Consider the following 18,165-nt stretch of genomic DNA (forward strand, 5'->3'; position numbering starts at 1 on the left):
ATGTATGCTTTCTAATGTCTTAATTCTTTATCCGTTCCCTCGCATACTGTTATTTTCTATTATTTTGGTACCTTCCGGTGGTTGAATTAGGACTTTAGCTCTTATTTCTAAACAGGTTGATGTTTTTTGTCGCCTTATGCTTCGAGCTAATTTTAAATTTCACACACACACACACACACACACACACACACACACACACACACACACACACACACACACACACACACGAACACACACGAACACACACAAACATACACACAAACACACACGCACAGGCACAAACACACACACACAAAATAGGACAAAAAAATGCAAAAGGTGCAGGAAAAATAGCATCGATTGAGCTCACAAAAATCGATGCCAACTGAGCATTATCGAGTTTTTCGAAAAAAATTCCGGCCTTATTTGAACTTCGGGGCATGTGATCTACATATGTGCCAAAAATCACTAAAATCGGTTGGATGGTGTGAGAGGAGTTTGAGTAACCCCAAACACACAGACAGATAGACACCATTACACATTTATGTATATATATATATATATATATATATATATATATATATATATATATATATAATAAAGTAAAGTTGTGGAATACTGTACGAGTGGAAATATATATGAAAGAAGGTTTGAAAATGCACTTATTTTAAAAATATTTATTTACTTAACCGGTTTCACGTTTTTAGAAAAAGATTATCAAAAGTCTTTGAGAATAATAAAAAATGTTAAAAAACAGTTTGAGTATTAAAATGCATATATACATTCTTTGATGATAAAATATATTTAAAGTATAAAGCTTTGTATGAACTTTGTAGTGTTACATACTGATTATCACACATTCTCTGATAATAAGATGAAAATGTTAAAAACAGTGTATGAAAATACATATATGGAAAAATATATATACATATTCTTTGATAATCGAATAAAGTTGAGGAGGAACTGACCTGGCTTTTTTCTAAGAGAAAAAAGAATATGTATATGTATTTTTCCATATATGTATTTTCATACACTGTTTTTAACATTTTCATCTTATTATCAGAGAATGTGTGATAATCAGTATGTAACACTACAAAGTTCATACAAAGCTTTATACTTTAAATATATTTTATCATCAAAGAATGTATATATGCATTTTAATACTCAAACTGTTTTTAACATTTTTTATTATTCTCAAAGACTTTTGATAATCTTTTTCTAAAAAAGTGAAACCGGTTAAGTAAATAAATATTTTAAAAATAAGTGCATTTTCAAACCTTCTTTCATATATATATATATATATATATATATATATATATATATATATATATATATATATATATATATATATATATATATATATATATATATATATATATACATATATATATATATATTTGAAGTTAAGCAACAAAGATTCAATAGGTTATAGCAGTACGTACGTTTCGTACAAGCTCCATTTATTCATGTAGTGAGAACACCACAGAAAATACAATGAAAATGTACTCCTCAGCTGCATAATGGAATTTCATTTTAGAAGGTCATTTTGAAGATGTTTGCAAAAAACAAGAGTAAGAGAAGAAAACACATCTCGACTATGCTGTTGTTTCACAGACAAGTGAATCAAACAAGAATTTAAAATCTAATTGGAGGGATAGTAGTAATTTCAAATTTAGAGGAAGGCAGGTTAAGTAGTGCTGCTGTCCACCACTACTTAACCTGCCTTCCTCTAAATTTGAAATTACTACTATCCCTCCAATTAGATTTTAAATTCTTGTTTGATTCACTTGTCTGTGAAACAACAGCATAGTCGAGATGTGTTTTCTTCTCTTACTCTTGTTTTTTGCAAACATCTTCAAAATGACCTTCTAAAATGAAATTCCATTATGCAGCTGAGGAGTACATTTTCATTGTATTTTCTGTGGTTTTCTCACTACATGAATAAATGGAGCTTGTACGAAATGTACGTACTGCTATAACCTATTGAATTTATGTTGCTTAACTTCAAATTTTATTCACCAAATCTCTTGATTTTGATTTTGGTTTTTATCCTACCAAATTCTGGTGCCTCAAACATTTTAAGTACCACATTTAATCTTTTGATTAAATCTATATTATATTATATTATATATATATATATATATATATATATATATATATATATATATATATATATATATATATATATATATATACCGTATATACTCGAGTAATAGTCGATCTCATGTAAAAGTCGACCGCCTATTTTTGGCCAAAAATTTGGGAATTTTTCCATAGACTCCGTATAAAAGTCAACCCTAGTAGTTCACGAACAACAGGATAATATTTGTGGGTCAAGGCACCATATCATCCTGTACGTAGAAATAACACTGTTACAAAATTGTGTGGCCTGCTCTAAAGGTGGAATGCTTGGTGCTTATAATGGAATGCTCGGTGCTAATAGTAAAACATCATTTAATAGTGAATACTACACATCTGTTGATGGGTGCTACCTCACCATTACTAAAATGTATGCACACGATATGCTGCAAATACTTTTCTAACTCGTGAATCTCGACCTCTGAGTTATTTTGTAAGTGTAATTCATAATCTTCATCCAGCTCGTCTGACGAATACTGAAACTGCTATTCTCTCAAAGCACTCGTGTACGAAACTGATTGTTATATTCGGCAAAAATGGATCTATAATACGGTATTGCGTGCGCGTCTACGTATATGCATATATACATATGTATATATATATATATCAATAGTAATGATAAGGATTGTGACGAATTAGCATTAGCATTACCTTTTATATATATATATATATATATATATATATATATATATATATATATATATATATATATATATTGGGAGAGAGAGAGAGGGAGAGAGAGAGAGAGAGAGAGAGAGAGAGAGAGAGAGAGAGAGAGAGAGAGAGAGAGAGGGAGGAATTTCGATTATCCCCACGTGGTGAGTTGTAATATATATAAGAAATTAAAAAACGGAAAATACAAACACTTTTCATAGTTTTAATATAATTTTTAATATATCGACCGGTTTCGCTGTCGCTATTCATGATATTAAGGTTTACTTATTTGAATATATATTTTCTTAAGAAGAAATTTTTGTGTGATGATGTTGTGTGTGATTATATATCATCACGCACAACATGGACACAAATTTATTCTTAAGAAAATACATATTCAAGTAAGTAAACCTTAATATCATGAATAGCGAAAGCGAAACCGGTCGATATATTAAAAATTATATTAAAACTATGTGAAGTGTGCGTATTTTCCTTTTTGAATTTCTTATATATATATATATATATATATATATATATATATATATATATATATATATATATATATATATGCACATATATAGATACATACTACTAATGGTGGCATGGCGAGGGTGGGACAAACTGCGCTTTGTGTACCCGGCGCTGGAGCGAAATCCACTACTCATCCAACGAATGAAACAATCACACATGGAAAAATCTATATCCCGACACAAACCTGCAGAAAAGAAGTCATATGCAGATGTAGTACAAGATGCAGCGGTTGAGCAACAACATTTTTTAAGTGCGGCACAGAAAATAGTGCAACGGTTGTCATGGCTACAGACAAAGCTGAGCTATGCACCCTCGCACACAAGACCACCACAATTGATGGATCCCGGTTGGACACCACTGCCACTAAACCACCCATCAGACTAACGCCATTTCTGTTAATTAATATAAGAGGCCTACTACAGAACAACAACAAATGCAAAATCGAGCCCCTGAAGAATCTTTCTGCATGTAATCAAGCTATATGCATTGCACTTACAGAAACACATCTATCTGCAGATATAAATGACGCGGGGATACACATACCAATGTATGCTATCTTCCGTACACACAAAAGAAAAAGAAGTCACGGTGGAGTTACAATGTACATCCGCGAAGACGTCACACTATTAACCCTGTTATCGAACTCGGTGTGTGACACACTCATAGTACATCTAAAACAATTTTACGTTGTGATATGCACACTATATCGCCCACCTGATGCCTCAAATCATGATGGAAAATTTGAGGAAAGCCTCAGTGCAATAAAGGAAGTAATAACACAATTGGATCAACGTACTACTAGATTCCTGATGTGTGACTTCAACTTCCCCAACATCAGGAATGACGCACAAAGAGCGAAGTCAAGCAGAATCTCTACTTGATCTTACGAAAATGCTATTCATGGAGCAGATCATAACATGATAGACCTGACAATGTATGGACCGGAATTAAATGAAGATAAACTCTGCACAGATAGCGCTCAAACCTTATCCAGCCTAAATTTCTATAAAGCTGACCGGAAGTCACTTGGAAAACAGATACTCCAGCAGGACTGGCCTAAAAGCCTCTCTATGCAAGACATAGATATGAAACTCAATAAATTCATGTCAATAATGTGAGCCATATGAACTAAATATGTCCAAGAGAAGAGAGCCAATACACACAAAAACATCATTCCCAGAGACAGGAGAATACTCATGCGGCGGAGAATAAAGATCTCGAATCGTTTAAGCAAACACCTTAATGACAGTTTGAAATCCCACCTGATAGAGGAACTCTTCGAGATAGAAAATAAACGAGATAGAAAATAAAAAGAAAGAGAAGAAAGAGAAACCTGGACAATCGAAAATATAAAAAGAAATCTTAGAGCCTTCTACACGTTGGCAAAGGGGTCTGCCTCAGTACGCTATAAGATAGGGCCACTATTTGGTAAGAACGGCTCACTAACTGAAGACCCGGGGAAGATAAGTGAAGCATTAAATAAACAATTCCGAAGTGTTTTCACTTCTCCAGTAGAAAATATGCAAATAAACAAGCCGAAGGAGTTTTACAATGTAACGATTCTATTCGGAAAAGAGGCAACCATCGATTACATCAACATAACTGAAGAGGATGTAATATAGGCCATTGGTGAAATGAGATCAAACTCAGCAATAGGCCCAGATAGACTCCCAGCTATTCTCTTAAAGACATGTAAAAAGGCTCTTGCAAAGCCACTGTAGATACTCTTTCAGAGTTTCCCTGCATGTGGTAAACTTCCCAACATGCTAAAAGGGAGTATAATATGCCCTGTGCATAAGGGAGGGAGCAGGGCAGATGCTAAAGACTAGAGGTCCTTCTCTCTGACCTCACATGTTAGCAAAAACGATTCGAGATCTTTATTGTCAGAAAAAGGCTGATCACGTTCCTAGAAGAAAACAACCTTCTCACAAATACGTAACATGGCTTCCATCCAGGGGGGAGCTGCCTCACACAGTTGCTGCAGCACTTTGACTGGGTACTGAAGCAACAGTTAAACTAGTCAGCTGTAGACGTGATATACCTCAGCTTTGCCAAGGCCTTCGACAAAGTTGATCATGGCATGATATGTCACATGCTGCGAAACCTTGGTATTACCGGGAAACTGGGAGAGTGGCTGCATGATTTTCTGAAGGGCAGGAGTCAGACAGTTGTAGCCAATGGTGCTCACTTTGAAGAGACACTAATTCTCAGCAGAGCCTGCAGGGAACTGTACTGGGGCCACTACTATTTGTGGTGGTCATCTCAGACATGCCTTCCGCGGTACAGTCAGCCAATTTGACCAGTTATTCTGACGACACAAAGGTATCGCAGGCAGTTAGGAACCCAGAGGACATCATAAAACTGTAGAAAGACCTGAACAAAATCTACAAACGGGCTAACATAAATAGCATGCAGTTCAATGCCATGAAATTTCAGGCATTCCACTATCGGTCCAACACTAGGCTAAAATCGGTATACACTGGACCAGAAGGTAATACGATCCCAGAGTCAGAGTTGGTGCGTGACTTGGCGGTTCACATAAGCAATGATGCAATATTCCATGGGCATATTAACATGATGGCAACACTGTGCTAGCGAGTGGGATTCTGAGGAGATTCAGAATCAGGAAAAGGGAGGCCCTGCTACTCCTATGGAAGATTTCGTTCTCAACCGCTTGGACTACTGTTCCCAATTATGGTCCCCAGAGAGTGTGAAACAAACTGTGGAACTCGAAGCAATCCAGCGCCAATACACAAAGAAGATTGACTCGATGCAAAGGATGGGCTACTGGAAGAGGCTAAAGGAGCTGAGTCTCTATTCCTTGGAGAGAAGACGAGAGAGATATGCGGTGATATATATTAGGAAGAATTTAGGGGATTTAGCTCCCAATTTTGGAATTGACAGCCATACCAATCCTCGAACTGGACGGCACTGCATCATACAAAAGATCACGTCTTCCTCATTTAAAATAAGGACACAGTACTGCAATAGTCTGGGTTTCAAGGGCCCGCAATTGTTCAACATCCTTCCAGGCAACCTTAGAGATCTACATGGTGTTGATATGGAAGATTTCGAGGAACGTCTGGACGGTTTCTATCTGAGATACCAGATGAACCACATCGCGGCAGGAGACGCAAAAAAGAGCAGCTCCGTCCAACTCGCTACTTCACCAAAACCAATACCGGAAACAACACCGAGTAACTACAGGTGGTATACTAGCATGACCTCAGCCCTGAGATGAAACCAGTAAATGATAAAAGATAAAAGATGCATACATATACATACATACACACACACACACACACACATATATATATATATATATATATATATATATATATATATATATATATATATATATATATATATATATATATATATATATATATATATATCTATATATATATATGTATATGTGTATATATATATATATATATATATATATATATATATATATATATATATATATATATATATATGTGTGTGTGTGTATACATATATATATATATATATATACATATATATATATATATGTATGTATATGTATATGTATATGTATATATATATATATATATATATATATATATATATATATATATATATATATATATATATATATATATATATATATATATATATATATATATATATATATACATACACATACACACACATGTATATGTATACACACACGCAATGACGTGACGTAGGAGAGAACTGTTCTTTTACATATGTGTGTGTGTGTGTGATGTGAAATCTAGGCATATCTAATTTTTAAGAAGTTAGCTTAGCAACCCTGAAATTCTCCGATCCTACTACGTGGCATATTGAACAACTGTCTTTATCATAGTGTCTGGGTGGAATTAGGCAGACAGAAACTGTGTAGAAGCCCATCAGGTAGAATGTGTGGATATTTCAAATCTCCGATCTCATCACATTGTGACAAAAGAGCTTCAGTTCGGTCATACAGAGAATTACGTTAATGGTACATGTGTCTGTGGAATATTCGGCCACTTCGCATGCAATTTCAATAATCAGGTCATTGAATTGATAGAATGACTGGTCGCTCATATGTCGTAATCAGCAAGAGAATCCATCCTTTATATAAATATATTTAAGCACACACATACCATTCCGCACGCATACACTCATACACACTCACAAATACATACACGCACAGACAGCCACACGCGTTATATTTTAGATAATAATTGGAATTTTATAACTCGACTTCAATAATTTATTCCACCTCAGTAACAAGTCTTCTCGGTATGAATTACATCATGGATTTTCGATCAATATCTTTCCTATTCATTTATTCCTCAGATGTTTCTATCACTTAAAAATTAGTTATTTCCAATATTTTATTGGTCTCTGCAATTCTAATAAATGCCGTTAGCTCATTACACTGCCAAGGACGTAATCAGAAACTGCTAAACATACCATCGTATCGTTGGCATTATTATCATTGAAGCAGACGATAAATTTGCTGTATATTCTATTTGATTATTGAATAAAATGAAAATTACTTAATAAACATGAAGAAACATCATATTCAAAATTTTCGGATTAATAAATATTGGTTTATATTAGTCTAGGTACGAATACCTTCGATTCTGTTTTTATAAAGGAAGAGAAATATAGAAATGTGACGGTCATACTTTTTTCAGGCGCATTATATGGATTAAGTAGAGTAAGTTAACTTCGTCCTACTGTTGATTTGCGTCTTTGAAGCGTTTCACCAAGAGTTTTCCATTTGCTCTATGTTGTACCACACGAGATTGCAGATTTTTGTTGTTGTTGGGTAATAGTGGATCGAATGAATTCCAGTATATAGCTGGTATTTATATTACACATATTGCACTGTAATTACGTGGGGTAAAAGATAAAAGAATGTGACTGAATTCTGTAAGCCGTATTATCCTGTTCTCTACTAGCTCACCTTCTATTAGCTCACCTCATACTTATATTATTGAACGACTTCATTGAATATATCAAAAAAAGAAATCAGTTGACTCCCAAAATATTTCCCAATCTGCATTTGTTTGATTGAGGAGAGAGTGTGCTTACATTTTCAACAAGTACCGGTTACTTGGTGGCGTGGCGGAAGTGATTTATTTATTCAAGGAAGACCATTTTATAATGCTTTTCTCATTGCATGTGTCTATGTGAAGATCTGAACTCAAAACTGCAACTTAACTCATCAATTTTACAAAGCAATCACTATACTCCAAAGTTTAACCACGCTATAGTATCAACTTATCTACAGTTAAACGGAAGAGAATGTTGTGATTTGTGTTTTACTCGTGGACGCAGTAGAGTGGACTATGCCATGTTGTAGTACCAACTTACAACTTCTACAGACATACGTACCATTAGCTTAATTTTCTCTGTTATGAGACTGGACCTGTGTCATTGTGCGACGAGACTGTTGCTTTGAGATACCAGTACAGTCCATCTGAAGAGCTTCTACACAGTTTCCCTCTACCCACTTCCACACAGAGGCTATGAAAGAGACAGTTGTTCAATATGCCACGTAGAAGGATCGAAGAATTTCAGAGTTGCTAAGTGAACTTCTTAACCACTTAGCTATGCCTATTTCCACATTACACACTCAAACTGTGGACTATGCCATACTGTACTACCAACTTACAACTTCGTAGAATAGGCTGTTGGCAGTTAAGTGTTTTGGCCATGGCTACAATGGAGACTCTATATCTTCCTGTGGTAGCTATATACAGCGAAGTGAACTGAGCTGTTGACTGTTAAGTAACAAGGTCATAGATTCAGTACAGTGAACAATACTTTGCGATAACTACTTACGAGTTAACAAGTCACTCAACCTGCTAGAAATGAACTGTACCATGTGTTTGAACAATATGGTATAAGGCATTCAAGTACTTCATAAAGTGGTAATATGAGTTCAGCTGAAAATTTACTAAATCATGATAAGTTTTTAACTTTGTGATGTTTACCAAGCTATATAAAGTTATTAAACATATTAACATTCACTGTAAGTGCCAAATATAAACGTTGCCAAAACTTCGATACACAGACTATAAGCTTCCTGGACTAGACTTCCTTTAACATATACTACAAACACTACTTCACAGGTACACTGTTTTATTCTTTCTGTATCTCTTCCACAATTGCAACGACGGCGTTACTTCTCTGGCTTAGTAAAGCTGCGTTGCTACCCGGACATAAAAAAAAACATTTCATGTATCGTATCCTCCATCATCTTTGCATTATTTATCCACATTTTTTCTCTACAGACACTAACCAGCAGAAATTCAAAGTGATCATTAACCATGTTATCTAAATTGATTTCTAAAGTTTCAGATTACCCGAAAAATACTAAATCTTCGATAGTTTCAGTTTCTCGCTGTACTGAACCCACAACTTCCAAAAGTTTCTATTGCACACCTTATTAACTCTTGTTAGTGTCTGTTACATTCTGCATTAACCATCAACACTCTGTTATACATAGTTCTAACAACTTTGTTCCATCCCCGTTACATAGTGTCCTAAACTGTCACCAGTCTGTGTCATACATTTGCTAATAAATCTGCAGTCTCCACCTTGTGTAGACAACACATATAGACATTCTAACAACTGCATTGCGTCAAGTAATATATTCTTCCAAAATAGCAACATTCGGATAATTTCATTGAATATATTTATTTTCACAACCGATATATCATTTTCACAATTCTCTCTCTGTTTTCTCTCTCAACTCTTATTTTTTCGCATTATAGATGCTTCGGCACCCTCAGTCATAATTAGTGACGGTAGAATTTTTCCTTTATGGTATTATGTTACGCTTAGCTCTTTATATATGCACACACACACACATGCATATATATATATATATATATATATATATATATATATATATATATATATATATATATATATATATATATATGTATGTGTGTGCGTGTGTGTGTGTGTGTATAAGATCTAAGGTCCTTCAAGAACCATAGGCTAATAAGGCCGGTTTCCTGGATTCTGTGGCGTATATATCTCCCCCTACCCCACCGGTCCGTCACAGGATTATTCATTATGCCAGCCGGGTGAACTAGACCAACTTGAAATTAAGTGTCTTGCTCAAGAACACAACGCATCACCGGGTCCAGTAATCGAAACCACAATCTTATGATCATGATTGCAATACCCTAACCACTACGCCGTGCTGTGAGTGTATACGAGAGGTTAACATGAATATATAATTGAATTCACAAATAAAAAGCCAATCAGAAAAAAGGAAAAAAGATTTACCTCCCCTTAGCTAAGAAATATTTATCCACTGATTATCCTTTTAGCTAAAAAAAAATATTATACTCACTGAGCTATACTCTCCTGTATAACCGCAAAACTGAATCATTCCTGCTTCTACGCAAGATTAAATCAAAAACTTATTATGATTTCATAACATTGAGTCATGATTAGTGAAGTGAAACCGGTCGGCTCCGTACATATTGTAATGGATTAAATAATCGTTATCTACACAAACAAGATTTCTGTGCTTTTTCACCTTAAATCTTATTATATATATATATATATATATATATATATATATATATATATATATGTATCCAAATTGAAGGAATGTACATGAGCATATGCAGGTGCACACGCGCACATGCACACCTGAAGAGTACTACAGGCGCACAGAGAAAATATGCGCATGCACGCTGATATGCGCATGTATAGTTTTACTGTTATATGATAAACTACCAAATACCTACAACTATTATGTTCCCCTATTGATCAGAAACTTTATATCTCACTTCCCTCCCTTCTAACACATTCATCTTTCTACCACTCCTAAATTTTCTCTTCCTCTTCTCCTCTTGGCAATTTTACCTCTAAAAGTCTTTCTTTTTATTTTCTCTGGTTCTGTTTAAATGTATATACACCGGTGCATCAATATATTTATTTATTTACAGTTGACATAGTAAACGATCTCAGGCTTTTATTTACAAAGACCTTCCCTTAGTCAACTTCACTCTACCAAAATTTTCCCCCGCTCTTTCCCCTCTCCTTTTCTTTATTCTTATTCTTTTTCTTAACAACTTTAGACATTTTCCTACTCCCATATCTTACTTCTTCATACATAGTGATACAACCGCCGAAAAAAAACAAAAAAAAAACATTATGTCCCTCTTCCGCGAGCTGGGTTCGAAACGGTGCTCTAGTTGTTCAGGTCAGTGGTATTTCCTTTGTCCTGTCAACGAGCACGGTAGTTTATGGGCGTAGGAACTTGATCTCTGACTCTCTGCGGTCACAGAGAGTTTAAAGGAGATAAGAACGATGAGAAAGTAACCCAGCTTTGGAAGAAATACATGCACTGTTACGTACGGTGTCTCTCTTTCTGGCTGATTACCTGATATATACGGGGTAGCGAGATGGACAAAGGCCAGTCAGGGAGAAGCCACAACACAAATATATCTAGAGTTTAAAGGTTAATGATACTAACAATAATGAAATTGATTAGCCTCATATGGAATAAGCATTCCCTCCTACATTAAAACTTCTATAAGTTTTAATTTCTATCTTTCGGAGACAGAAATCCTATGTAGAAATTGACAACTACTAAAATACCTTATTTTGTACGTAATAGATTTGCTATATCCTTAAAAGATGGTCATATAGATAAAATATCCAAGTCATTTGCTAAACAAGTACAATTCCGACATTCATTTATTCATTTGCATTAAAACCTTATTAACATGCCGCCTGCATTGCAGTCGTGTGTTTTATACAAATGTCACTGAAATCAAGTTTTTATACGTCAGTAGATGAAAATATTACTGTTTTCTGCATACCAATTGAACAGATGAATGTGTGATGCTTTTTCGGCGACAAATAACATAACTGTATACTCACGACTAATCATATCTCGATGTATTAGCGAATAGTTTTGCGTATATATTATACACCGCTTTCCTACTTCGAACAGTTTCGATTCCAGAAACTGTGGTTCCAAATAACATGCACATTTTCTACTTATGTATTGAATACTTTTCTCTATTACACATAGAAAGACATCTTACTGCTTCACTATCTAAATGTAAAACACTGGGTTCCCCTGTATATGTGTGTGTTTATGTGTGTATGTATAGACATTCATACATCATACATTACATACATGCATACACACACAGATATATATACATACATACATATATATATATATATATATATATATATATATATATATATATATATATATATATATATATATATATAGATAGATAGATAGATAGATAGATAGAAGTATGTATATATATATATACACTATTTATATGTGTATAAATTTATTTATTTATGTGTATATATATATATATATATATATATATATATATACAAACACACAAATATATCCATATACCTATAACCTATATATATACATACTTCTATCTACCTCTCTCTATCTGTATACACACACACACACACACACACACACACACACACACACACACATACAAACATATACGTATACATACATATATATGTTTGTGTGCATCTGTGCTTAGGTTTATAATATTACCAATTATATAATCAACTGATCCTTTACAGTACACACGTCCCTTTAAATTAATGGTCCAAGAAATTGTAGTCTTCGTCTATCAAAGGGATATAACATTCTATTACTGTCTTTTGCAATTTCGAATACAAGATCGGAATTAGTGAATTCTTGCTGAGACTTCTTCTGCAATTTATTGGAGAAGTTCTAACTATAAATTGGTTGAAACTGTTTGTTTTCTACATAATGGACTTTCCACACGATGAAAGATGGCGATATAAGCCGCTTTCGTTGCATGTGTATGCTATATACATATGTTACTGCAGACATGACAACATCACGTATTTTCAGATAGTCATTGAATAAATTTAATGTTTACTGCATTTTCTAATGATTTTTCTATCACAAATTAATGTACTGTCAACTAACCATATACTGATGTGTCTGCAAATATTTTTTGTACGTTCCCTACTTTAATCTCCTGAACAATTTATATTAACTAAGAAACTGAGACAGCGTGCTTGTGAATTAGTTTTAAATAAATTTAGATGGAAACGTTTAATAAACATGCATTTAACATAGATCTATAAATAGAGTACCTGTTATACTATAGAATTTTCTCTGTTTAACCTGTGTATGTGTGTGCGTGTGTGTGAGTGTAAGCATGTTATTATAAATATGTGTGTGTATATAAGTGTAAGTATATATCTGCTAACACACATATACACACACACACACACACACACACACACACATATACACACCTACATACACACACATGCACACACATACACATACATACACACCACACCACATCACGCCTTAACATAACCACAATCTCTGGTTGAAAAAAGAAAGGAAACGTAGATGTATGTGTTTGTGCGTATGTATATATGTATAGTATGTATATGTATGGTGTGTTTTGTGTGTGTGCATGTATATTGGTATATGTATATATATGTGTGTGTCTGTGTGTGTGTGTGTGTGTGTGCACGCACACAACGGGTTTCTTTCAGCCTTCGACTTCTAAATCCACTCGCAACACTTTGGTTGACCCAGGGCTATAGCACAAAATCTTTGCTCAAAGTACCATGTAGTTGGAGTGGACTATTTAGTTTGGAAGGAAAGGTCATATGTGAATCATATGTGAAATACTAATAGTTTCTAGAAAGTATTCTTGATACAGTTAAAATATTTGAAAAAAGATCTTCTTAAACTAAAATTATCAAATATATATAAAATAATCTTTAAATAACAGAATGACACAAACATTTTGGAAGGAAGTATTCCTTTTGCTCAAATACTTTCTCTATCTTCCGTTTTTCAAACGCAGGTGTTATGGGGTAAATCGCTATAAGGAAAGTTGTTTGAGTTGCGGTGTTGACTATTCCCAATGTAGTATCATAAAGTATTCTCCTTTTGTTTTTTGTACTTCATCCTTTAGTGGAGGCGCAATGGCCCAGTGGTTAGGGCAGCGGACTCGCGGTCATAGGATTGTGGTTTCGATTCCCAGACCGGGCGTTGTGAGTGTTTATTGAGCGAAAACACCTAAAGATCCACGAGGCTCCGACAGGGGATGGTGGCGAACCCTGCTGTACTCTTTCACCACAACTTTCTCTCACTCTTACTTCCTGTTTCTGTTGTGCCTGTAATTCCAAGGGTCAGCCTTGTCACACTGTGTCACGCTGAATATCCCCGAGAATTACGTTAAGGGTACACGTGTCTGTAGAATGCTCAGCCACTTGCACGTTAATTTCACGAGCAGGCTGTTCCGTTGATCGGATCAACTGGAAGCCTCGACGTCGTAAGCGACGGAGTGCCAACAACAACAACAACAATTTCATCTTTTCTTCCTTTATTTCGAAAAAAAGCGAACGTTTTGAATTTTCTAATGCACAAACTTCTACCTTCCCCACATTTCTGAGAGAAGAATCTTTGATTCGTTACTTATTAATTAACAATTAATACGTTACGATTTTTAAAATGAGTGAAATAGTGATGCACACATGTTTATCACCAACTAAATATTGTAAAGACTTCGTAATAAGAAAACAAAAAGTTCTTCCTCGTAGTTTCCTTCGTTTAAAATTCAAATTCCGAATCCCACCTCGTATTATAGAGAAACGTTTATCTCTCTTTTGACAGCTGCCATCACATGGGAAACCACATGAATATATATCCTTTATCTTTTACTTGTTTAAGTCATTCGCCTACCGAACTAAGCTATAAAGATGTAAACGAGCTAATACCAGTTGTCAAGCGGCAACTTGGGGTACAAACAAACACACACACACACATATAGATATATGACGGGCTACCGATCCACTCGGCTTTGGTCGGCCCGAGTAAAGGGCGCTCATACCCCAAGTGTCATGCAGTGGGACTGAGCTCAGAACCATATTCTTGGGAAGCAAAGTTTTTTACTGCACAGCCATGCCTATGAATGCACACACGTGCGCATGCACAATCAGAAAGTGAGAGAGGGGCATAGGTAGTTATATGTGTGTGTGTGTGTGTGTGTGTGTGTGTGTGTGTGTGTGTGTGTGTGTGTGTGGATAGATAGATAGATAGATAGATAGATAGATAGATAGATAGATAGACAGATAGATAGATAGACAGATAGATAGATAGACAGACATGAGATCCAGGGATCGAGGTGTAGGAAAAAAGTTAGCTTCGAGCAATCCGTAGTAAATATTAAAAAAAACAACTTTCAAGAATAATAGAGGTTTATTGAGACGGAAGGTTGCGGATTATTTTACTTTATTGAAGACGGATGAGCAGAAAAAATTCTTTTTTATATTCCACGGTAGGCGACCAGGGTTGCCGAATGTGCGAAAAAGAATACAAGAGTTACGGTATCGCTTAGGTGAAACCCGGGCTGCATATGTTTTATAGCGAGTGGAACCTCAGAAGTGGTAAAATCTAAGTGAGGTGTATACCGCTGGCTACTCATCAGGACAAGGATATCTCTGATTCAATCTTCTTTGCGTCCACATGTACCGCCTTGCGACAATGTAACTTTTAATCTAATGAAGATATCTTTGACCTGAAGAATAGCCGGTGGTATGCACTTCACTTGGATTTTATCACTTCTGAGGTTCTACTCGCTATGAAACATATGTAGCCTGCATTTCTCCTACTCCATTCCGTAACTCTTGTGTGTGCATATATATATATATATATATATATATATATATATATATATATATATATATATATATATATATATATACTCTTTTAATCTTTTATTTGTTTCAGTCATCTGACTGCGGCCATGCTGGACCATCGCCTTTAGTCGAGCAAATCGACCCCGGGACCTATTCTTTGTGAGCCTAGTACTTATTATATCGGTCTCTTTTGACGAACCGCTAAGTGACGGGGACATAAACACACCAGCAACGGTTGTCAAGCAATGCTAGGGGGACAAACACAGACACACACACACACACACACACATATATATATATATATATATATATATATATATATATATATATATATATATACGACGGTCTTCTTTCAGTTTCCATCTACCAAATTCACTCACAAGGCTTTGGTCGGCCCGAGGCTATAGTAGAAGACACTTGCCCAAGGTGCCACGCAGTGGGACTGAACCCGGGACCATGTGGTTGGTAAGCAAGCTACTTACCACACAGCCACTCCTGCGCCTATATATATATATATCACTTCTTTAACTTTCTAAGACCGTTTACTTACGTTTGTCGTAATTTGAATTTAATATATATATATATATATATATATATATATATATATATATATATATATATATATCATCCGTAGTTCATATATATCCGAAATGGAAGCAACCTCTAAAGCATTAGAGCTGTAATATATGTTTAAGTAAGTTAAATGTTGCTGCCGGTCAAAGATTGATTATTGGTTCCCACCTATAAAGCACTTACCAGTATAGGCGACTCGCCGGACTCAAATGTACGAAGGTGCATAATCCCTCTACAACTGGAGGAAAAAATATGTCAGTCAGTTAAATTCGTAAGGGGGATTACCCCGTCCTGTCTGCAGCAGTACTGTACAAACAAATATTTTTTGTTTACACGTCTAACTGATCGTGACGTGTTTCTTCCTCCAGTTGCAGAGAGGTTATGCACTTTCGGCCATTTGAGTTTGACGAGTTGCCTATACTGCCAAGCGCTTTATAAGTGCGAAACCAATGGACCGGTCATAACATTTAACTTCCTAATACACACACACACTCATATATATATATATATATATATATATACACACACATATTTCCCGCTTTTATTGTTAATCTTCTTGTCTTCTCTTTTCTCGCCTCTCCATTATTTCTCTCCCTATTTTCCCACTCTCTCGCTCACTCTCACTTTCTCTCCTTCTCTTTCACTCTATCTCTGTCTCTATTACCGTATGTCGTCTTAGACTTCACCTTTTTATTCAGTCCTACTTTCCTTCGTTAATTTTTTTTTTCTTCAATTTTCATGCTTTCATTTATTCCTTCATTCCGTCCAGAATGTTTTCATTATTCTCTTTATTCTATTTGTCGACGCCCAAATTAATAACATCTATGAACGATATTATTATTGGCATCATAATAATTATTCTTCAAAACGAGTAAAGCGACAAATGAGTAAAGTCATTAGAGCATTGGATAAATTGCTTTCCGCTTATTGCGCTGGTTTTCTGTGCTCTGAGATTAAATCCCGCTGAGATCGACTTGTCCTTTTAAGGTAACGATTTGGCAGAATCATTAACACAGTGGCCAAAGTGTTTAGCAACACTCCTTTCGACTTTACGTAGTGAGTTCAAATTTCGCCGAAGGTGACTTTGATTTTCATCTTTTCAGAGTCGATAAAATAAATACCAGTTGAGCACTGGGATTAATGTTATCGACTAGCCCTGAGCCCACCAAAATTTCAGGTTTTGTGCTCATAATAAAAAAAAAATCATCATTCAAAACTACTGCAAATATTCAACTTAAACTATTTTTTCTTTCCCTCTTCTTTTTGACAGCTAGAAAAATAGCCGACCACAAAATTCGAACGGGACTATCTAGGGTTTCGACTTCAGAGAATATGACCTCGGCGAAATCTGTTTATGGTAAGAAACGAAGTACTTTTTTGTTTGCTTTCTCTGATCTTTATTTTCAGGTTTCATGTGTACTCACCAGAAATTAGTTCAGATATATTTCATAGGATTACACTAATGCTGCTTTGTTAATATGAGATGCATACATTTCCCCACGTGAACATTTGCTGCTGCGTAGATAGTGATGTTTGATAATACGCTTTTAGATGTTCTATATCCGAAAATTAGATGATATTATCATG

General features: G+C 35.1%; 1 protein-coding gene across 4 annotated transcripts in view; it reads left to right on the forward strand.

The window, feature by feature from the left end:
* Positions 1-18,165, forward strand: part of LOC106870146 (uncharacterized) — a 268,004-nt gene that overhangs the window by 229,459 nt on the left and 20,380 nt on the right. For all 4 annotated transcript variants that reach the window (XM_089348930.1, XM_089348928.1, XM_014916147.3 and 1 more), the window contains one exon: positions 17,849-17,935. In XM_089348930.1, coding sequence (XP_089205056.1) covers positions 17,849-17,935 — 87 coding nt within the window. The remainder of the gene's footprint in view (positions 1-17,848; positions 17,936-18,165) is intronic.

Source organism: Octopus bimaculoides, chromosome 3 (assembly GCF_046866305.1).
Source record: "Octopus bimaculoides isolate indiv1 chromosome 3, ASM4686630v1, whole genome shotgun sequence".
NCBI classification, from domain to species: Eukaryota; Metazoa; Mollusca; class Cephalopoda; order Octopoda; family Octopodidae; genus Octopus; species Octopus bimaculoides.